The sequence below is a fragment of the Camelus dromedarius genome, chromosome 5, assembly GCF_036321535.1.
Source record: "Camelus dromedarius isolate mCamDro1 chromosome 5, mCamDro1.pat, whole genome shotgun sequence".
NCBI classification, from domain to species: Eukaryota; Metazoa; Chordata; class Mammalia; order Artiodactyla; family Camelidae; genus Camelus; species Camelus dromedarius.
Genome location: NC_087440.1, coordinates 1475762 through 1499292, shown reverse-complemented (window position 1 = coordinate 1499292; position 23531 = coordinate 1475762). Strand labels below are relative to the sequence as shown.

The 23531-nt window shown below is 43.0% G+C and overlaps 2 protein-coding genes across 3 annotated transcripts in view; both read left to right on the top strand.

Moving 5' to 3' along the window:
* Window positions 1-820: 820 nt before the first annotated feature.
* On the top strand, window positions 821-13234 carry PDCD7 (programmed cell death 7). 2 transcript variants are annotated; one of them, XM_064485470.1, is made up of 5 exons: window positions 821-1732; window positions 3735-3873; window positions 9172-9408; window positions 9676-9763; window positions 13052-13234. In XM_064485470.1, the coding sequence occupies exons 1-5, from the start codon at window positions 863-865 to the stop codon at window positions 13065-13067; spliced, it is 1350 nt and encodes a 449-aa protein (XP_064341540.1). In that variant the 5' UTR covers window positions 821-862; the 3' UTR covers window positions 13068-13234. The 2 variants fall into 2 exon arrangements, with proteins under 2 accessions (XP_064341540.1, XP_010991856.3); XM_010993554.3 differs by lacking the exon at window positions 13052-13234 and adding an exon at window positions 11383-12553.
* Window positions 13090-23531, top strand: part of UBAP1L (ubiquitin associated protein 1 like) — a 23454-nt gene continuing 13012 nt past the window's right edge. The window contains exons 1-3 of the mRNA XM_031452851.2: window positions 13090-13145; window positions 14984-15079; window positions 20534-20828. Coding sequence (XP_031308711.2) covers window positions 15033-15079; window positions 20534-20828 — 342 coding nt within the window. The 5' untranslated portion in view covers window positions 13090-13145; window positions 14984-15032. The remainder of the gene's footprint in view (window positions 13146-14983; window positions 15080-20533; window positions 20829-23531) is intronic.

Genomic DNA, 23531 nt, shown 5'->3' with positions numbered 1-23531 from the left:
GGGTGGGACTATAAAAGGGCAAATAAGGGATCCTGAAAGTTTGGAAATGTTCAGTATCTTGACCATCAAGGTCAACATCCTGGCTGTGATATTGTAATACAGCTTTGCAAGATATTACAATTGGGAGAAGTTGGGAGAGTACACAGGATTTTGCTGTACTGTTTATTACAATTGCACATGATCTACAATTATCTCAAAGAGCCTTCCGTTACCCTCCTACTAAAAACTTAAGATATGAGATCCTGGACGCTACGATCTCTGTCCAGCTCCCAGGATCACCAGGCTCCGGTCGGACTTTCTGTACTCTATCCACCCTGGCATTCTGTGAGTTTCCGCAGCAGACCTACTCCTATAGTCTAATAGGGGGCTTTTGTAAATGTTGTTCCCATCTGAACTGTGCCTCCCTCTCTTCCACTATTTAACACATACTTACCCTTCAGGCCTCAGATAAAGTCTCAAACAACATTCCCCAGCCTGCTTAACTCAAATTCTCCTTTAAGCTCCTCTTGCCCCTTTTTCCTCTTTGGTAGTATATATTCACTGTTGCACTTTTGCTTTTTTTTTTTTTTTTTTTCATTATTACTTGATTAATGAATTTTCTTTACTGGACAGGTAGTTCTACGAGGAGCGGAACTGTCTGTTAGTCTCACTGTAAAGCTGCTAGCTCCGCATTTGGACTGCACTGTAAGGACAATATTCATAAACGGAAGGATTGAATGAACGACCACCATTCGCCGGGCTCTCTGGGTCGGGTGCGTCAAACTGGTGTCGCGCGTGGTACTACGTCATTTCCTCCCGGAAGACACTATCTTGAGGAACCACTCAGATTCCTGTCACTTCTCAGAATCCCTTCGTCGTGGCCATGGCTCTGCCGCCCTTCTTCGCCCCGGGTCGCCCGGGCCCCCCACCCCCGCAGCCGCCGCCTCCCGCTCCCTTCGGCTGTCCGCCCCCGCCGCTACCCTCCTCGGCTTTCCCGCCACCTGTTCCCCAGCGGCCCGGCCCCTTTCCGGGGGCCTCCGCCCCCTTCCTCCAGCCCCCGCTAGCTCTGCAGCCCCGGGGCCCCGGGGAAGCCTCCCGCGGCGGCGGCGGCGGCGGCGGAGCCTTCTATCCGGTGCCACCACCGCCGCTGCCTCCGCCACCGCCACAGTGCCGGCCCTTCCTGGGGACCGATGCCGGTGAGCGCCCGCGGCCGCCGCCTCCAGGCCCGGGGCCGCCCTGGAGCCCGCGCTGGCCTGAAGCGCCGCCGCCGTCCGATGTGCTCGGGGACGCGGTCCTGCAGCGCCTGCGCGACCGGCAGTGGATAGAGGCGGTGTTCGGAACCCCGCGGCGGGCCGGCTGCCCAGTGCCCCCGCGCGCGCCCGCTGGGCCCAGCCTGGGCGAGGTGCGCGCCCGGCTGCGCGGGGCCCTGTGCCTGGTGCGGCGGCTGCGCGACCTCTGCCAGGCCCTGCGCGAGGCCGAGGCCGACGGCCCGGCCTGGGCACAGCTGCATGCGCAGGCCGAGCCGCTGCGCGCCGAGCTGGCCGAGAGACTGCAGCTGCTGACCCAGGCCGCCTATGTGGGCGAGGCGCGGCGGAGGCTGGAGAGGGTCCGGCGCCGCAGGCTGCGGCTTCGCGAGAGGGCCCGGGAACGCGAGGCCGAGCGGGAGGCAGAGGCCGCGCGGGCAGCCGAGCGCGAGCAGGAGATTGACCGCTGGAGGGTCAAGTGCGTGCAGGAGGTGGAGGAGAAGAAACGGGTAAGAACAGCGGGTGCACACGGGGGGAAGGGTAGGGTGTTTGGCACCTGATGGGGCGTGGGCTGTGCGCTGTCATTTCCCAGGTCTAAGCCTCTTTTTTCAAATTCGTAAAATAAAAACACAAGTTGCCTTTCCGACCTCGTATCTCCATAATGGTTGCGTGTTAATGGTGTGTAGTACACAACACAAATGCTTCAGGTGTTCTGCAAAGTTCTCTAAATTCGAAATGTAGGATTACACGGTCGTTTTTCAGGGATGACAGATCTGTCTCCTGCTCCAACGTTCTGTCCACTTGCTAACATTCAACACAAACGAGCATCTGGGTCCTTGGGTCTTGTACTGCCCTAGGTGATTTTAAGAATACAAAATAAAGAGAACTTGGAGTCTTGTCTCGAGGAACATATACCCTAATTAGCTGATGGAGTAAGAGGTGATTTCTCCAGGATTCCTATGTTTACAAGTTTTAAACCACATATTCCCCAGGTTCAACAATGGTGTTTTTGAGCACTTACTGTATACTAGGCACTATGCTTAGGTCCTTACATATGCCAGATCTCGAATTCTTGTCTACCCTGAGAGGTAGACAGTATTAATCCCAGTTTTACAGATTAGGAAATTGAGGCATAGAGAGATTAACTTTCCAACAATCCACACAAGAGGTCTGTGGCAGTTTCACACCTTATTTGAGCCCAGATTGTCACATTCTAAAGCTTATTGATCTCAGGTTCTTAAGTTGAGGGCCAGGGTGAAACTGGAAATTGGTCAAATATTTAAGGCATTCTCATTACTTTTGAGTGCCTCTAGGGACTCCCTCTCCCCTCCACTCTCCACAACCAGCTGGTGTTTCCTCCCTCTTCCCTGTGTCTGTTACTGCCCTAGAATCTGGTACAACTACCCTCTGAAGTCTATTGACGGCAAGCTTTCTCTTCATGCCTCCAGGAATATATCAGTACTTTAAAGGAAAATACTTGGAGGCAATACCTTAATCCAAGGGATTTTGAGTTGGTTCAACAGACTTAATGAGGGGCCATTATGGCAGACCCAGTGCTGGGTGCTGGAGATAGAGATGAATAGGACATAGTGCTTGTCCTTGAGGGACTTAGAACACTGTTGGGGGAACATGTCTGTATTGCATGGTGTGTATTAGGATTTCAACTATAGGTGCTATAAAGCCCAGAGAAGGAATTTCTAATTCATTAAGGGAAGGTATCAAGGAAGTCTTCCCAGATGATATGGTGATCTTGAACTGAGTCTTGTAGGAAATGTCAGAGCCAGGTGAATGCAACAGGTGCAGTTCCAGAAGAAGGAGTAATACAAGCAAAAGAGTGAAATAGCATGGTGTATCTGTAACAGTGAAATTACAGGCGTTTATTTGCCAGATGGGAAAGAGAGCTTTAGTCAAAAGGGTCCTTCCTGCCACTTACTGTCAGGGTACTTGGAGACAGAGTCCTGTGAGTAGCAACTTGAGGAACCAGGGTTGTTTAGTCTACATATGAACCAGCTTAAGAAGAGTAAGGTTGGGTCTTCAGATGTTTGAACAGCTGTCATATCAAAGAGATCCTTGGGACCTTAAAGCAGTGGAACATAAACTGTGCTTAAGTTGTCAGTGAGAACGTTATAGAGTTCTGGGCCTTTCCAGCCCCATTCCTTATCTTCCCTGCTAGTCTGAATCTTTGGATCCCCAAGTCTGAATTTTTAACAAGGGAGCCCCAGCTTAACAAGACAAATTGTATATAGATGTTCCTTGGACTACACTTGCAGAAGCTCTGAGGAAGAAACCGAGACAAGAGCCCACATGGAGGCTGCAGAGAAAATAATCCGTTGGCTGAACCAGTGTGGAGGGGAGTTGTGCATGGTCTGGGAAACTGGGATGCAGAGCCAGTAGAGTCTTTCTTAACCCTGGGACTGTCTGGTCCTCTGAAATCTCCCTTCCAAGCAGGGTTTCTCTGCTGAGATAAGTTGTTCCTTATACTAGATCTCATGGCCTCTCTTTGTCCCTCAGGAGCAGGAACTTAAAGCTGCTGCTGATGGTGTCTTATCTGAAGTGAGGAAAAAACAAGCAGACACCAAAAGAATGGTGGACATTCTTCGGGCCTTGGAAAAATTGAGGAAACTCAGGAAAGAGGCTGCAGCAAGGAAAGGTAACTATGGCTTTGCATTTCTTCTTCTGTTCCCCTGTTCCTTCTCTTTCTTTACCCTAGCATCCACCACCCTCTCAAATTTTTGAAGGAAAAATGCTTGATACTTCATTATTTTCACCCAATAGGGTAACTAAACTTGTCAGCAGTACCTCAGAACTTTTGAAGCAGGAAGCCTTAGAAGATGTTTATCCCTGGATAGCCAAGATTAAAAAGGATGTGGGAACCCACTGCCCTGTCTTCCTCTTGACTCATCATTCCCACCCTAGGCATTCCTGGCTACGCTTTTTGAGTGAGGTTGGCATGGCTGGTCAACTTTGCCCGTATGTTAAGGTGAAAGTTGTCCTTTCTTTACTTGGTACTTCAGAAGGTGTGGAAAACTTAGCATAATCCTTCAGATACATTCCAAACCTGAAACATTGATATTTGAAGAGGTAGGATGGTTGCATGGGGCAAGGAGTGCCCTGCAGACTGCATGGTATGTCACTTTTGGACTCAGAAAACCTCAGTGGTCTCCTCTTGCCTCTAGAGGGAGCACTGGTTTTCTAGAAGCTCCCAGCTGTGCTTTTTGTTTTCCTGTTTGGATCTTTGCTCTTGCCAGTTTGTTTGTCTGGAGAGTCCCGTCTTGGCCATTTTACGCTCTCACTATCCTTCAAAAGTAAATACAGATGCAGCATCCTCCATCCTTCTCTGATCTGGGCCGAGGTGACCTAACTGCTCCTTCTCATTTGCACCTGGCTTGGGACAACATGCTGCCTTGTTGAGTGGGCTGTCGGCCATACACATTCACCAGGGGTATTTGAGAGTACACAAATTAGCAAGTACCACAATAACAAATAATTTTCCTTGTGCAGTTTAAAATATAACTCCAATTCAGACCCTTAATAAAATTTTGTTGGGACATGTGCATTCAGTCAGGCTCATTCATTAGCTAAGTGATTAGCTTCTGCATGCCAGCCTCCGGACTGGCTGGCTCAGATTCAGTCTCAGAATCAGATGATCCCACAGGGCATTCATGAGTCAGAGGGATGTTTGCATCTACTGGGTCTTCCTATATCTCTTCCTTATAAGAATGCAAAACCTGAGGGCTGCTATTTAATATTCCCCTACTTCATGTCCTCCGTGAAGTGAATGTTCAGTAAACTTTTACCAAGTGAATTTACCAGCATAATTTTTCACTATTAGTCTTCCTCACTTTTGTCGAAAAGAAGGAAGAAATTTTAGGAGAAATTATACTCTAAAAATAAGCAGGCTCAGTAGAGTTAACTGACTAGAATGTGAAATGATTTAGTATCTAGTAACTGGTTTTGTTAGATACTTTAAAAAAAACAGAGCAACTTTCTGACTTCTCTCTTTAAGGCGTGTGCATCTCCAAGTAAGTGCTGAGAGAATGAGCTTGGATGTGTAAGAGGGCTATGTTGCAGAATGTCTTATGGGCTAGGCTAGACATCTCACCCATGCTTAAAGCTGAGTGGAAAATCTTCCCAAGGGGAAGATTGCAAGCAGAGAGTGAAACGATGACAAAGATCTGTGCTGGCAGAGCAGAGCAAAGTTTGGGGTTTCTAGGAGTGAGGAAGAAAGAGAGAGACTGATAAGGCTGCTGTAGTCTGGGCAGGGATAATAAGGGAGTGTGAGCTAAGGGTCAGATGGTGAGTTGGGGAACAGTAAGTGGATTTAAGAGATATGAGTAGTGTGTGTATGTGTGTATATCTAATGGGGAACTCAGCATGTGGGAGCTGAAGGAAAACAATGACTCAGGTTCTCACTTAACCTATTGACTGAATGATGATCCATTCTGACTGACTGACCAGCAGATCAGGAGGAGGAACAGGCTTGGGGCTGACGAGTTCAGTTTGAGGCCTGTTGTGTTGGTTGTGCCTGTGGTGCATCCTGGATAAGAGTTCATCAGGATGGACCCGTGAGGAGGAATGACCTTAAGGAGATTTTGTAGTGTGAGATGAGGGCCAAAAAGACAAAACCTAGGGAGTGTCAAAATCAAGATGGATAAGGTGAAGGCCACAAAAGAGATCAAGGGAGCTCAGAGAGCTAGGAGGAAAGGACCTTCTGGAAAGTGGTAGATGCTCAGAGAGATTGTGTGATCTTGAGCCTTGGTTTTTCCTCATCTGTAAGAAGGGAAAAAAGTACCTATCCATGGGGGTCTTGCGATGATTAAATTAGTAAACATGCAGAAAGTGTTCAAAATAGTCCCGGCATATAGTAAGTACTGTGTAAGTGTTACCTTTTTTTTTTTTTTTTTTTTAGTAATATAAAGATTAAGAAACATCATGGCATCATGGGAATTAGTACCAAATAGATCATTAGTGACCTATGTTAGGTGCATTTCAGTGGGGCGGTTTGAGTAGAAGCTGGACTACACTCAAAGAGGGAATAGGAGGTAAGAAAAGCAAACAGTGAGTTTAACTTATTAAAAATTTGCCTGTGAAGAGAAGCAGGAGGGACAGTTGATGGCTCAAGGTCCTGCAGGAGGTTGGGAGATTCAGATCCCAGGTGGAGGGGTTAACTTAAGTGGAGAAGGACCCATCTTTCACTGGAATGAAAATGAAGACAAGGGTGGGTAGTAATACGCAGATAAGTGAAGTCAGGGGCAGAAAGTTAAGGGATTTCCTGCCTGATGGCCTGTTTTCTCTGGGGAAAATGCTACATGGTTTGCTAAGAGTAGAGAAATAAGGCTTCAGGAGAGCAGTGAAGGTTTGAAATGATTGCTGTGAGGCATGAGTGAGAGCCAACCAGAGACGCACGGAGTAAGGCTGCAGGGAGGTGCTATTATGGGTCCAGCGCATAGAACTGTATGCTGGCACTAGGTCACATAATCAATTGACTCTGACAGGCGAACACAGAGCACAGGGCTCTGGGGTTTTGCTTTATGAGTGAGAATGAGTGGAAGAAGGGTGGAATCTGATATATCAGAATGGAGGTTTTAGTGACACTGACAGTCTTGGAAAAGAAGGAAGTTAAGTACCCAGAGGGTAGAAAGTCAGAGAAGAGAATAATTGGATCTGTGACTTCAGAGGTGGACACTTTTTTTCTGATCATGCCAAGGGCCACAGACTGGGTGAGGCCTTAAGTTCTGGGTGGCTAAAGGGGGATAAAGAAGAAGGCATTAGTACCCAGGAGCTGCAGGAAATAGAGAAGTTGCGGTTAGAGGTGGAGGGAACCTAGACCATGTCAGTACTGGGTGGGGGTCCAAGGAGGATTGGGTGAGGAGTGCCCTTTCCGAGAGAGTGTGTCATGGTGGGCAGGCGTGATCCCTGAAAGGTTGAGGGAAAGGGAGGTTGGGGAGCGGGGCGCAGGCCCAGCCGATCAAGATGGGAGCAGGCCACACCTTCTCATGGGTCTGGAGGCACTTTTAGGTTGATGGAGTGTCTGTATTTTTGCTGTACTGGCAGATTTTAGTACTTGCTACAGAGACCGTATGACCCACAAACCTAAAATATTACTATCTGGCCCTTTGTAGGAAATGTTTGCCCATCTCTGGTTGAGATAAAGAAATTAAACAAAACTATGCAATTATTATGAAGCAACATATTGGCAGCTTAGATTTCTCAGTGCATACAAATTTTATGTTTTGGAAGACATTGGCAACTTAGTAGAAGATGAATTTGAGTTAGTAGAGTTTCCATAGGTGGGAATGAGTGGATGAAAACTTGTTCAACCAAAGAAATCGTAAGAAAGTGATCTGGAGAAATATCAGCTTTGGAGGTAAAGACAGGAGAGCTGCAGTCTCTGAGGCAGAAAAGAATCAGACCTCCAAATCAAACAGCTTCACAAGACAGAACTGCTGTATTTAAGGAACCATTATTTTGTGACATTTATCAGCCAAAATTGAAAATCGAGTGCTCAAAGCTGGCAATATTGTACCTGACTGTGGCAGCATAAATTGCCAAAACTGTTGATAACCATTCATACCTTGAAGACATAAATGTTTATTACTTTCTCTGTGTCAAATGTTAGATACTGAGTAAATGTATAATTCTTTTAGGAAACAGTTTTGTACCGCATTTAAGTTAGTCTTGGAAATATCTGTAAACATTTCCACTCTTGAGAATTTCTTTTATGGAAATAATCCATGGGAAGGAAAAAGTAAACATGCCCAAGAGTATTCATTGTAGCCTTATATGATAACGGGACATTTGGAACAGCCTAAGTTTCCAGGAGTAGGGAGCTTGTTAAGTAAATTATGGTGCAATGATTTGTAATTAAGTAATTATAAAGATTGGAAAAGAGTGTAGAGAATGGAGATGTGGAAATTACACACATATCATGTTGAACTATATGGACAAAAACACCTGGAGGTTTAATGTGGGGAAATAAAAATGGTTGATTATGTTAGTGGGTTTAGGATTTATTTTCTTCCTTGTATCTGGTACTGTTAAAATGCTTTCCATAATAAATAGATTTTCCTTTATAATCCCCAAGGACTAGCAGGATGGACCACACCCATATTACTCCAGGATGAATCACCTCGCAGCTTCAGCAGCTTTTATCCTGCAGGGCCATTATGGTAATGAGTACACAACTGCAATCCACCTAAGTATTCATTAAATTAGAAGTTTTTTCCTCATGAAATTTTATGAAAAATTTCAGACGTGTACAAAAATAGAACACCTAAATAAAACACCCATCATCACCTATGATGCCATTATCACACCTAACAAAATTAGTGGTAATTCTTTGATATCACCTAACAATTAGTCTGTAATCAAGTCTTCCCATATGTGACTCTCGCCATGTAGACTCTACTGTTAGCTGACTTCACAGTTAAATCAGGGTGACCAGTCATCCCAGGTGTCCCAGGACACTGGGCTTTCATTCCTAAAACCAGGCAAATGAAACATTTGGTCGCCCTGCTCTCAGCAGCAGACTGTGAGGTTATTGTGGTTGGGTAAGTATATTTCTTCCTCATTGTCCAAGTGTCCAAGTTTGTACTCTGTCAGAGGAAGAATTGTTTATTGGTTGGGTCTGGGAGTCTGTGCTAAAGAAATTTTACAATAAAGAAGTCAATGACAATTCCTCCCTTTAGTGGAGGAACTCTCCAACTGAAGGATCTAAATCAAAGGTTAAGTGGTGTGATCCAGAAAGAGGAGTTAGCAAAAATCAGGTTAGAGTCAGATTAGTTGAAGACTCAAGAAGATCAAATCGAGCCTTTGAAGATTGGTTAGAATTTGTAAACTCTAGCCAAATTCATACTGAAAGTAGGACTTTGAGTCTGCTCTTTAGAGCATGAATTTGTGGACAAGAAAAAGTTTGTGTCTAAAATGCCATTTGGTTGTCTTTGCTCAGGGGTTTGTCCCCCAGCCTCAGCGGATGAGACTTTTGAGCATCACCTTCAGCGACTAAGAAAACTCATTAAAAAGCGCTCTGAACTGTATGAAGCTGAAGAGAGAGCCCTCAGAGTTATGTTGGAAGGAGAACAAGAGGAGGAGAGAAAAAGGGAATTAGAAAAGAAACAGAGGAAAGAAAAAGAGAAATTTTTCCTTCAAAAGCGTGAAATTGAGTCCAAGTTATTTGGGGATCCAGGTAAGTTCCTCTGTACCCAGTGGAGAAAAGGAAGACACTAGACTGACAGCTCTTTTCCTCATGGATGACTGTCACTTAAACTAAGAGGTGGTAGGTGACAAATGTTACCCTTAAGAGTTGAAATTCTAAACTGTACCCTGGAAATCAGGATTAAAGATGAAACACATTTGATCCTATTGTATAATCATAGGCTTGGTCCCCTTGCCTTGAGAAAGGCACTCTATATATGAAGTGTGATGACATGGTATTGTGCCTTTTCTTTTCCAGATGAGTTCCCCCTCGCTCACCTCTTGCAGCCTTTCCGGCAGTATTACCTCCAGGCTGAGCACTCGCTGCCAGCGCTCATCCAGATAAGGTCAGAGGGCCATTCTCCATGTCTTCTCTCCCTTAGGTAGCCAGAAGTAGTTGACAAAATGCTTATGTTGTGGAGGTCTACTGCTGTATCATTTTTTTTTTAAGTTCCTTGTGAGTTTATTTAATGTTTCCAAGTTTGAAGGATGCCACATACGTCTTATTTAATCCTCATCTATCCTTGAGAAGTAGATGTCCCTATTTTAACAGGTGAAGACGCTGAAACTCAGGTTGTGACTTGCCCTTTGTATTATCCCGTGCTGCAGTGGGTCTGTTGACTTAAAGCATTGGCTTCATTTTCCTGATTCTCTTCTGCTGCTACACAAACCAAGGAAGAGAAACCCTCTGTGTATACTTAGGTGTTTAAAGCTCACACTGACTTGTGAGTTCCTATGGGTCAGAGCCAAGAGAGCTAGGAACAGTCCCATCTTAATCTGCAGTTACTGGTGAGTTACTGGTAAAGTTTTCAGCTGAGTTTCATTTTCCTCACCTATAAAATGAAAATAGTGGACTAGAATGTGGCCTTCAAACATGAGCAGTAGGACCCTCCCCAAATGCAATCTTTTGAGAGATTAGTTTGTACGATAGAATGAATGAATGGGTTCCGCAGACAGTTTAAGTCTGTTATCAACTAGGGAAGCACTTTGTTGTTTCTAGACTCCCCAGAACATCTGCTTGGGGCTTAAGAGGTCTTAAAACTTGGTTTGAAAGACCACTGAGCTAAGTGATCTCTGAGGTTCCTTGCAGAGGTCCAACAGTGCTCTTTAGCAAACCAAGTTTATGTTCTGGGAAAAATGTACTTCCGGCTAGTATACAAATATTAGTGTTTAAATATAGTTGATTCTCATTATTCACAGTAGCTGTATTCTATAAAGCTGCAGACGCTGAATTGGAGAACACTGAAGTGATGCTCCTAAAGGAGATGCAGACTTAGGTTCCTGGGAGCCTACTGACAATTCGTCAGCCGATCAACACATAACATTGAACTCGTAGCCAACAGCACTATAACTCATGCCTGAAGGTCGCTTGTGTAACACATTCTCTGTAAGGCACATCACAGCCTTCTCATGCTAGCCAGCACTTCAGCACTATTCTTGGAGAAGATTTTAAACAGCAAAATGTCAATAAAAAGCACCAATGTGACTAATATGGTACTAGATAAACTACAAAAAAGACACTTGTTTACAGTCAGAGAGCTGAAAACCAGAAGGCGGGATGTCACCTTGTTCCGCCTCGGTTGGAAACATGCCGGTTGGTGACTGATTTTTCACTGCTCTGTGCATGTCAGCAAGTGACCACGGAAACACCATGAGTAGTGATTTTAGGCTTACAAATAAATTTTAGTGAATAGGCAAATTTGCAAATACAGAAGCTGCAAATAATGAGGATCAACTGTATATTCATTATTTGGTTATCCATAAGATTGTAAGTTCTTTGTAGTTTTTTCCTCTTTATATGTATATTTAAGAAACAGTCTTTTGCATAATTCCTAGAAAGCAAGTTCTTTAGTGGATTCATATCAGTCATTTGAAAGCTAAGTCCTGAAATAGAGTATTTAGTTGCTAACATCTTGCTTCGAATAAAACAAAAAATAAATAGTTGTTTTACAATATTCTTATTAAGGCATGATTGGGATCAGTACCTGGTGCCATCTGATCATCCCAAAGGCAACTCCGTTCCCCAAGGATGGGTCCTTCCCCCGCTCCCCAGCAACGACATCTGGGCAACCGCCATTAAGCTGCATTAGTAAAGATGCTCCAGGAGTGTGGTCCAGCCAAGGCTCTTTCCAGCTCTAAATATTAGTGATGGTGCCATCTTCTTGTGCTGTAGACTAAACCACAACCTTTAAACTCCATTTGGCATTGCCCAACCCAGAAGTTACATTTTCCTTCCGTGCTCTGTCCTGGCCAGAGGTGCCTCTTGAATCAGATTAATAAGGTTCTTCAGGAAAGGACCTAGTTGAACTGGGGTTATTATGACAGGCAGTGACCCTGGTTCACCGAATTCGCCTCTGTTTTGAGGGGCTTGGTCCAGAGTGACTTGTAAGTTTATTCTTATCTTCCTTGTGAGTTGATGGGTAAGTACACTCTATATACATATGCAGTCGACACAGGTGTGCACTGGGCAGATTTAGCAGGCCTTTCCCTAGTCCTGGTTGTGAAGGCAGGCTTGATGCAAGACCTCCTTACCGTTCTTGCCCAAACAGCCCTCTGACTTCCAGGAAGGGAGGTCAGAAATGCTTTATCTTTGGTTTTGTGAATCCCACTTTTGGTGCAGCTGGAGAGGCTGCAGGCTGGGCTGCCGGAAGGGCTGGTGGCCTCGTCTGGTAGTCATGTGGAGAACCTGGAAAACCTGAAGACTACCTGTACCCAGACTGGATCATGCTTTAATGGATGATGGCTGCATTTTCCCCATGTTAGATGGATCCTGATGAAAGCACCTGCTTTTTAAGTTCCTAGAGATCTGGTTGATCAGAATCCCCAAGGATAAAAATTAATTTCCCTATGGGAGGGGAACCTTGATTAATCTCACTCAGTCACATTGTAGGGGCTGGTATAGTTGTGGAATTTTTTTAAAGAACACAAGCTTCCAAAAATATACATGTAGTTTAAGCTGGGAGAAAGCAGATAAAAATAATAAAATTTATTTTTTATATTCATTAATAAATACTGTTGTGCCTGGAGCTGATCAGTCATATAACATGTCAGTTTTTTGTTTTGTTTTGTTTTCCTTTTTATCATTAATTGTTATTTATATTTCCAAAAAGCTAAATAAATGTCATTTTTATTTTTTAGTTTGAGCCTTTGCCCCCAGTTTGTTGCCTCCCAAATCACTACACATTCTTCCACGTTGATGAAACACATTTACACTGCAGAGTTCAAATTTATTAACTAGGCATTTGCTACAGGAAGGTGAATGACAAGCAGCAAACTTTGTTTGCAGAATCCAACTCTGGATAAACAGGAAAGGATACATCGACTTTGGAAATGATTCATGTAACTGGAAGTTCTTGGGTACAAGATGCTAACACCTGTGTCCTTTTTTTGTTTGTTTCATTTGCCTTATTAAGTTTATATATTATGCATTACAGAGTTAACAGATAGGGTATGAGGTCCAGCATGCCTCCAAGTGTGTCTAAACTCATAAGCCTTAGAATCTGATGTGATAAACCACATAAAACCCCACAGGCCTGTGTGCCCTTTTGTTGTAAATTGCCACCATTTGCTCTCTGATGAGATGCAGGAAGAGTAGAAATAAAACATGAATTGTATAATGTATGTTTGGTGTCCAGACAGCCTTGCCACTAAGATCCCTGCGTCGATGGGGCCAGGAGTGTGCAGCAGGGACTCAGGAAAACTCAGGCAGCAGAACCCGAGGAGAAGAAGGTATCTAACCGCAGGTGGAAAAAACCACTCCCTCTTTCCTCTCATTCAGCTTCTGCAGCGTTTTAATAAAGGAACATTATTTTTTGTTATTTGGTTTTTGTTTTGTAAGTTTTTGGTTTATTGCCCTAAGTAGTGGTGGTGGCAACTTTATAGGTTTAGAAAGAAAGACTTAAACAGTACTGTCTTCAACAAATTGTACTTCTGAAAATATGAACAGTATCATTATAATCTTATCTCACTATCTTTTATTTTAATTGTGGAAAATTTCAAACATATTCAGAGTAGTATAATTTTTTTCATCATCTGTCTTTATATAATTGTCAACTCATGGCCAATCTTGTTTCATCTGTACCCCTACCAAACACACTGGATTATTTTGAAGCTAAATCCCAGACATCATATTACTTCATAAGTGTTTCAGTATGAAGCTCTAAGATATTTTAAAAATTTAACCACAGTGCCATTATTGTACTTAAAGAATAACTCCTTTAGTATCATCAAATATCCAATCAGTGTTCAAATTATTTTACCTCATAACTGTGTGTTTCACACTTTGTTCCAAATCAAGATGTGCATGCAATCTATGCATTGTCAGTTGATGTGTCTCTTAAACTTCTGATAGCCCATAGTTCTCACTCCTTTCTCCTGTGCATTCTTGCACCCTTTCACTCCTTTGCAACTTATTACTTGAAGAAAATAGATCATTCTTTCCCCAGAGAGTTCCCAGTTTGGATTTTGCTAATTGTATCCTTGTGATGGCATGTTCCTCTGTTTCCATTATTTCCTATAATTTAATGATTAATCAGCTGTACTGTCCAATATGGTAGCCATGTATGGCTATCGGGCACTTGGAATTGAGAGTTTGAACTGAAATTGAGTTTGACTTGAGTGTACAATTACACATGTGGCTCACATACTTCTATTGGACTGTACTGATCTGGCGCTTTAGTCACATTAAGATTGGACTTTTCTGGCAAGAGTACTTCATAGACCTGGTGTGTATTCCATTCAGGAGAACTAACTGGTTGTCTCATTTTGTGGTCTTAGCAGCCATTGATAATCAAGACCTAGACTCATTCATGTGGGTTTGTAAAACAGTGATAGTTCAATCGTGGCATTGTTTCTTTCATTAGCTGGGATACTGAAAAGAGAAACATACCCTCATCAACTATTTGGTTACCCGACAGTATAATTTGTATAGAAAAGGTAAAAAGTAAATACGTATTTTTTCTTTATTTACTAGTTCTCAAAATAATGAGCTGGTTCCGTAGCACCCTTCAAAGGTGACCAGTGGATTTTGGTTTTAAGTGTCATTATGAACTCAGATCTAAATATATTTGTCTTTCAACCTATTGTTGGTTTTTTAAAAAATTGATTGGTTCATATTTGGCCAGTGGGAGCCTCTTTAACTCTGCTCCTGAGTTCCCCTCAATCCCAGTATTCTGTTCCTAGTGTATCTTGTACATTTCCTATCCCAGACCTATGCCTATATTCTCTATGTATTGAACATAAATTAATGAAAATAGAGAAATAAATTCCTTCAAAGACTAATCAAAAATGTGTTGATTCATCATGTCCTACATGCAAAAAATTGTTCATCTTATCTCTTAGTAGAGTAGACTTTGAATTTGTGAGAAACTCTAACAAAAGCATTATTTTCAAGAAATTAAGTAAATACAGGGAAGATTGGAAAATGAAAGAAATTAATTGTATGTTCAATACTAAGAGTGTTTCGCCGGACTGCCTGAGCTTATGACGTCAAAGAATTTGCTACAGCCAACCGACTTAATCACTCTAAAACCACTTGTGCTCCTATGTCCACATGACTTTCGTGCAAGGATGTATTGAGAAGCTTAGCTGGGATTATACCATCTGTGGCGGCAATTCATGTCTACAGGTTTTGTCCACAGGAACGCTGTCCTGGGAATCACAAGGTAAGTACAAAATATGTCTTGTTCCATCCAAATAAGTGTAATATGTAATATATAGAAGGAATGTGACTGCCGTGAAGTATTAGGAGTGATATTTTTAGAGGCTAGAGATTACATGAGTCATTTCCAACTCAATTTTTAATTGCTTCCAACAAATAAGCTGTTCCCTTATAATTAACTGTTAACTTCTGGGTGCACCCGTCAGTAGCTCCTCACTTGCCACACCTGGCTATCCATCAAGGATTTGTTTCCAATGCAGGCTCCATTTGCCTTTTGGAATAAGTTGGGTTTCTCATAGTCTCTGAAGCAAAGAATGAAGTCTTTGAGGCAGGTGGTTCTCAACTTCATCAATTCATGCTTGCCAGAATCTAGTCACCAGGATTTGAACTATGTTCTTGAAATGATTTTTATTTGCCACTTTTCCAGGTACAGTGTTAAGTGCTGGAGACATAAAAAGGAGGAAACAGACAGGATTCCTGTCCTCCTGGAGTTAGAGTAGAGAAGCTTAATGATTATACAGATAGAGTCAGTTTTAATTGTGATAAGTGCTACAGAGAAAAAGTGCCTCATCACAAATTTATATTTTTCATTGTTCAAATATTTATCAAGTGCCTGTTGAGGCTCAGATAACTTGCTAAATGCAAGGGCTACAAGTGAGCAAAATGTCAAATACTCCCTAATAAAAGTTTTGAGGGAGATATTAATCCAAAAATCATTAAAAAAAAATATGCCTTTAAAGGAGAGTTCTTTAAAGGAGAGGTATGGTTCTATAAGATTATTTAGGCTTCCTTTTTTTCCCCCAAGCTGAGTGTTCAGTACTGCTTTTAGGTGAAATAATACAAAATATCTATGTATCATGAAGTAAGGGTAAGAATTTTAAAATTATCATTCAGTTTATGTATGTATATGCTAGGTCACAAAGTCAAATGTATTTCACACTATGGGTCACAATAGAAAAAAAATTGAAAGCCACTGTGCTGGTTGGACCTACTCAAGTTTGAGGGTCAGGAAAAGCTTTTTTGAGGAAATGCTGTTTCAGCAGAGCTCTAAAGAATAAACAGCTATTAACTAGTGGGAAAGAGACAAGAACGTAGCCAATGCCCTCTGTTGAGACCAAGGCAATTGAAGGCCCGCATGGCTGGAGTAAGACAGTGGGTGAAGGAGTAGGGGCCTGATGCTGCACAGCTTTGGAAACCCTTGTCAGGAGTTTAGTTTTATTCTGAGAGTAGCTGGGAAACACTGGAGGCTTTTAAACAGGGGGATGACTCAGTTTGCTGTTTTGAAATGATCACTTTCATCCGAACATAATTACAATAATAAGGCATGAGAGGGTATAAGGACACTGTCCAAGTGAGAGATACTGGGGGCTTGGATCCCCATGGTAGCAGTGGAGGTAGCATGAAAGGGCTGGATTCCAGAGATTTTGGAGAGAAAACCCAGCAGGAATTTGAGATGGGCAGCAGGGAAGGAGAAGAAGGTGTCGGGGATGAGTTCCGAGCTTGTGTGCACCTCAGACATTCCTGGAGATGAGGAATCCTGGGGGAAGAGTAGCAGTTTGAGGAAGGGTAACAGCAGAGTTCACTTTGGGTATGTTGAGTTTGAGGCACCGTTCAGACATGTTGGAGGAGATGCTTTGTAGGCAGTTGTATTTATGAGTTTGATCTCAGAAGAGAACTGGAGAATTTAATGTATGAGCCTTTGGCACATAGGTTTGAAGCTATGGGCAAAGATGAAGTCATTTTGAGAGTATAGTGGAGACCTTTAAAAAATAATACTAATGGCATTGGCTGGACCCCATGTAGACCAATTACTATAATCCCCACCCACCCAGCCCTTGCCCGAGTATTAGGTACAGCCATATGGCCACAGACCTATGGACTGCTGTTGCAAAGATCCTGGATTATTCAGTTTGCTGAAGCATGCATAGACTGGCTTTACTAGTATCCCCACTTTCCCACCCTCACCCCACTGCTTCAGACCCCTTCAGTGCTTTCTCCACTGCCTACTGAATGGAATCAGCACTCAGCCTAAAAGTCAGCACCCTCCCCTGCTCCACCTCAATCTACCCCTTCAATCTTGCTACAGACTGCCGCTCAGCACAAAGGATCCACTTGAGTCAAGCATCTTGTCTCCCCTTCACTCTGCCCTGCCCCTGTTCCCTGGCTCCAGCTGTTCTGCCCCTGGAATTATGCTCTCCACCCCACCTTTTCCCCACTCACAGGCTGTTCCCCTACACTCCAGGATCCAGGTCAAGTCCCATCTTTCCCAAAGTTTCTCCAACCCCTTTAAGGACTAGAACACACCCCTTCTTCTGAAGAATATTATCAGTGATCGGAACCTGTCAGTTTGGGTTTAACAGAGGTGATCATCATTTTAGAATATGTTCTAACTAGATCATGGCTTACACTGTAGCACATGCTGCTATTAAGAAGTGTTTCCAGAATCCTCAAACTCTTAAATCACTCTAGAAGCAAGTGGGGAGCTGAGTAGAGAATACCTGTTAGGATGCAGGTGCCAGGTCAGAGGTAGGGAAACAGGAGGGTGGCCCTGTACTTGCCCATTGGAAAGACAGTTCACACTTGTGTCTCAACAAAACTGTGGTCCTTCTCCATAACTAAAAATTTTAATGATAGCTGAAAATGTGAACAATAAATCTGAGAATGCCACAACTTTCTAACTTTCCTGTGTCCCCTACAAGTCGCTGTGTCTCAAAGGTTCCCTGTAGGAACAAGCTAATGGGTCAGATAACTTACTGATCACACTGGGAGCTGTCTGATCTTACACATAAAGACCCACTCCCCAGGTGCTGGGAGACTGTCTCCCAGCATGGAGTGGAGAAGCCTTTTGAGTCTTACTTACAGTGAGACACTGACAAGAGTGGGCAGACAGCAGAAATGAGGGAATTAAAGGATTTGCCCATCTGGCCTCACTCGACCTCTCTGCACTCAGATTATCTACTGTATCTCTTAACATGATGCACTCGTGGGCATGGGGATGACCCCAGTGACCCCAAGCAGCAGGGCTTTGCACCAAAATGATAGGGGTGACATTGTATTGAGCCAGACGTACTCCCTGGTGTGGGCTCCTTGGTAAGCCCTGACTATTTGCAAAATGCCAGAGTATGCTCAGAAGTCTAGATTTAAGTGTATATCATAGGTGGTCATGAAATTGAATTCTGTGTGAATAGAGTTTTGTTTTCTGTATTAAGAAAATAGAATATTTAATGTGGTTTAAAATACATAAAATCAAATCCCTGGGTGTTGTGAATATTATTAAACTAATACTTGATTTTAGGGAAAAGGTTCAGAAGCCATGTGTCAATTTTTAATTCTTAGATTCCAGCTTGAGTAGACATTGTTGACTAATACTGGTTGGCTTTCTCACCAACAGTGCTTGAGAGTTCCAGATATTCCACATCCTCATCAACACTTGATATTGTCAGGCTTTTTCATTTTAACCCTTCCTGTGTGTGTGCACTTGTACGCGTGTAGTGATAGCTTACTGTTTTATTTTGTAGTTCCCTGATGGCTAATGAGATTAAACGACGTGTATGTTGATTGGCTATTTGGATATCCTCTTTTGTGAAGTGCCTGTTAAAATCTCCTGCCTATTTTTGTATTGGGTCTTTTTCTTCTTGATTTGTGGAAGTCCTCTGTATATATTGGAAACGAGTCCTTTATCAGATGAATGTGCTGCAAATGTCTTCTCCCAGTCTGTGATTTACTTTTTCACTCTCTTAATGGTATGTTCTGGATGGATGAATGGACGTTCTTAACTTTAACGAAACCCAATTTATCAGTATTTCCTTTATGGTTAGTCTTTTTTTTAACCTTTTAGGAAATGTTTGGCTTTTCTAAGACTATAAATATGTTCTCCTATTTTATATTCAAGCTTTTTGTTACCTTTCACATTTAGATCTACAGCCTACTCGGAACTGATTTTTTTGTATATTATGATATGAGGTAGAGATCAAGATTTTTTTTCTTCTAGGTGGATATCCAGTTGATCCAGAACCATTTATTAAAAAGACCTTCATTTTCCTACTGTTTTGCGGGGCCAATTTTGTCATAAATTAAGAATTTATGCACGTGTGGACCTGTTTCTGGACTTTCTTTTCTGTTCCATTGGCCTCTTTGTAAGCTCTCATGTACTGTCTTAGCTCATGTAACTTTAAAGTAAGCCTCCTGATATCTGATAGTATAAACCTTCCAACTATGTTGCTTCTCCTTCAAGATTGTCTTGTCCTTCCTCGGCCCTTTGCATTTCATTTAAAGTTTAGAATTAGTTTGCCCATTTACACCAAATGTGTTGAATTTTGATATGTGGGATCTCCAAATCAATTCAGGGAGAATTGACATATTTACAGCACTGAGTCTTACAAGTCATGAATGTGGTATATTCCTCCATTTAATCTAATATTTTATAGCTTTCTGGGTAGAGGTCTTATACATCTTGTATTAGATTGAGTCCTAGATAGTTAATGCTAATATAAATGGTATCTTTTAAAAATCTCTAATGAAATTTTTTAAAGATAACACTTGCATAGTTTGTTGTTTATATACATACAGTTGATTTTTTTGTATGGACCTTGTGTCCGATGACCTTGCTAAATCAATCTACTAATTCTAAGAGTTTTATTCATAGATTCTTTTGGATGTTTCTACATGTAATTATGTCATCTACAAATAATGGTGGTTTTGTTTCTTTCCAGTCCTTACACTTCTATTTTCCCCCCTCTCTTTGCACAGGCTAGTACCTCCAGTGCAATGTTGAACAGAAGAAATGAGGGGGACATCTTTGTCTCCTTTCCAATCTTGGGGGTATCTTTTAGTATTTCACCATTAAGTAGAATGTTTGCTTTGGATGTTTTAGAGATAATTTTTGTTAGGTTAAGGAAATTCCCTTCTATTCCTAAGTTGCTAAAAGGATTTTGTTTGTTGTTTCTTTAAATCATGAATGGATATTGATTTTATCAAGTGCTTTTTCTGCATCTATGAAGATAGATAATTATATGTTTTTTCATTTTTATTCTATTGATATTTATCTTTATTCCCCTTAATTAATTGTGGAATGTTAAGCCAATCACTCATTTCTAAAATAAACTCAGCCTGGCAGTGTTGTATTTTTCTATCCATAATTTTTTTTGATAAGATTTTTGCATTTATGTTCATGAGATATCAGCCTCTAATTTTCTTGTGAGGCCTGGTATTAAGGTGATGCTGAAATCAAAAGAAGTTAGGAAGTATTATCCCTTCTCTTCTTTTTTGGAAGAGTTTGTGTAATTTGACACTTCTTGCTTAACCATTTGGGTGAAAACTCTTGATGAAATGCTTTAGAACTAGTGTTATAGACCATGTTTTGAGAAACAGTGGTCTAGAGAGCAAGACTTCAACATGAAATAGTCAATTCCTGTCAGTTTGAATGCTCTTGTTTTCATTCCCTTCCTCCTTTCTGCAGCACAGGCCACTTCACTTGTTGCTTCCGGGCTGTGCGGGGCTCAGCTCAGTCACCACATAGAAGAGCACTGAGCCATTTGAGGACTCCGCCTGGTCCTCAGGGATACGCTCTCTCTGTCTGCCACCAGGCGGCCTGCCCCAGCCCTGCTCAGCCATCTCCACACTCCTCTGACAGAATGAATGCCCTGGAGGGTGTCCCCTTCAAGGTGCCCAAGGGCTTTGTGATAGGCACAGAGCCCCTCCCCGGGCCAGAGCTCAGTATCCCAGACTGCAGGGAGCTTCTGCTGGGTTCTATGGTAAGTGTATCTCTTGGTCTATCTCCTTGTCCCTGGGTCTGCCGTTCTGACATTGAGCCTCATGAGGCCTTGTTCCTTGATTTCAAATGGCAACCAATCCTGTTTTGGTATATTCTAGGAAGTCTGGAAATAACCCAAGAGAAAAAGATGTTTCATGAAGAAGACTGATGGCCTGCTGATGAGGGTTATTTAGCAGGTCTTATTTATTTATCTATTCATTTATTTATTTTTGGAGGAGTACTGGAGAATGAACCCAGGACCTTGGGCATGCTAAGCATGCACTCTACCACTTGAGCTATACCCTCCCCCGCAGTGGGTCTTATTTTAAGTTTAGAATAACTGGAAGATTGCCTATATGAAGTGACTGAGAGTCACTGCAAGGATGCTCCACTTCCTCTCTTCCCTATCAACCCCACTGCCATGTCTAAAATTCCTTTCCACCATTAAAAAAACTCCTTTGGGCTAAGACACTATCTGCAGAATCCTCTGTTAAAATGCAGTTACATGGGACACATCAGAAAGGACTACTATTCCACAGACCCAAAGCACATCTACCCTGGGGGCACCCTTGAAGCACCCCGTGCCCCATGGCTCACACACTGGGATATGCACCCAGTGTATGTGGTGGTATCACACACCCTCAGCATAAAAATGATTAACTTCCAAGTGAGTCAAGTTTACTTGAAGATTTAAGGGAAAAGCTATTGCATTCATACCGTAACACAGATGTATCATGAGGTCGAAGGCAAAATTCACGTGAATTTTTTTAATGAGAGAACAGGGTTTCAAAGAATGTGGAGCTGGCATTGGGCCTCCAGGGACGAGCCTTCAGACTCTTGTGTGCTCCTTCAGCACCGTCTGTAGGGTCCTCTGTAGGAAAGTTTGAAGATCTAGTTCAGCTCTCACTCATTTTGCACATGAGGAACTTGAGGCTCAGAGAAGGAAATGATCTGTCCAAAGTGAGAGGCAGTGGCAAGACTAAAACTCAGGCCCTGACTCCAGAACTTTTCACGTTAGCTGAGAGCAGGATGGGCACATGAGAGACACCAGGCAGGTGAGGTTCGAAGGCAAGAAGAAAAGGCTTGTGGGAAGTGAGGTGTAGAGGGCACAGTCCAGGAAGGAGAGGGCTGGGGAGGGTCAGGTAGAGGGGCTTGAGTGGCCTGGGGGCTCAGGAGCAGGGGACTCGTTAGCTGACCCTGGAGTTGCACTGAGGCTCCTCAGGACTGAGGTTTCCCGAGCGCAGCGTCCAGCAGCCCGTGCTCTGTGGGGCAGGAGCTCTCACTCTCCCCGGGCAGCCTGTGCTGCGGGCCCTCACTCTGCCAGTAGGGCCTGTGGGGTTGGAAAGAGGAACTTGCTTTACTCAGCTCCAGTGCGGGGAGATGATCACAGCTCTTCCCTCTCTGCTGAGCTCAAGCCAGGCTGGAAAGGGGCTATTCTGAAGGTGACATCTCCCAGAAGGCTACCCTTCTGCCAAGTTGCTGTCCAGGGCCCTAGCCCGAGTGCTGACCCTGCTTCTGCCCTCTGCTCTCAGGGCGGGCATCTGTGCTCCCTTCAGCCTGTTTCTTTCCTGAGCCTCCACTTCTTTTACTGCCAGGCCAAACTATCAAATAGAGAAGCATGAGACTCCAAGTATGATTTACAGCCTCTCCTGGTCAGTCTTCCCAGTTCACTAGGCTGTATTCCCAGTGTTTGGAACTTGAAACACATTTTCCCATAGCAACAATGCATAGATCATGCTTCAATTGCCAGATAAACCTACAGTGGTCTAAAGGGGAAAAAAACCAGCTACCATTTATTGAGCACCTGCTATGCACCAGGCCCATGCTTGATCTTCTTTATATGTCCGTCTTCTCTCTCATTTTTATGACCCTTTCAGCAGGTGGGTGTTCCTTCCCCATGGCACAGGAAACCAAGGCTCCCACCCAGGTGATCCACAGGGTCACATGGTTTGGGAGTGACACAGCCAGGACTCCAACCCTGGTCTGACAGGCCCCAGAGCCTATGTCCATCCCCTCCACCCTGCTGCCTTCCCAAGGAGACTTGGCAAGTCTGCGTTTTGTTGTTTCATCATAGTTTCCCTTTCATTAATTTCCCTTTTGTCATTTAAATTTTTAGAAAATATATTCACACAGTCTTAAAATGAAATATATATATATATATAATAGTATATATATGAAATATATATAATAGTATAGAGCAAGGGTCGATAAACATTTTCTGTAAAGGGCCAGGTAGTAAAAACTCCAGCAGTGACTCATTCTGCTGTTGGGAGAACCGCCACAGACATTATAGAAAGGGGTGGATGGATCTGGCTGTGTTCCAATAACACTATATTTATAAAAACAAGGTTGCGGGTCATTTTGGCCCCCAGGCAGTTTGCCTTCCCTGGAAATGTGAAACCCTCCCGCTGACACCTTCCCTTCTGTCCTTTTCTCCACCTTCACTCTCTCACTGGTGACCTCTGTTGCTCATTTTTTATGTATTCTTCTGAGATTCTTATGTGTGCATAATAGCAAATACAGCTATTTCCTCCTTTTTTATCCCACAGCTAGCATTTTATATACACTATCCTTGATTTTTTCACTCAATATATTTTAAGAGCTTCCATATCAGTACACAGAAAGCATCTTCAGTTTGTTTTCACTGCATAGTTTTGCATTATATGGATATATCACACTTTATTGAATGAATCATGTCTTGATG

Bases quoted from the DNA above. Each gene is read 5' to 3' on its own strand.
- PDCD7 (XM_010993554.3), top strand. From the start codon at position 863: ATGGCTCTGCCGCCCTTCTTCGCCCCGGGTCGCCCGGGCCCCCCACCC. The intron at 9,409-9,675 runs GTAAGTTCCTCT...TTTCTTTTCCAG, and splicing joins CAAGTTATTTGGGGATCCAG to ATGAGTTCCCCCTCGCTCAC. The intron at 9,764-11,382 runs GTCAGAGGGCCA...ATTCTTATTAAG, and splicing joins CCAGCGCTCATCCAGATAAG to GCATGATTGGGATCAGTACC.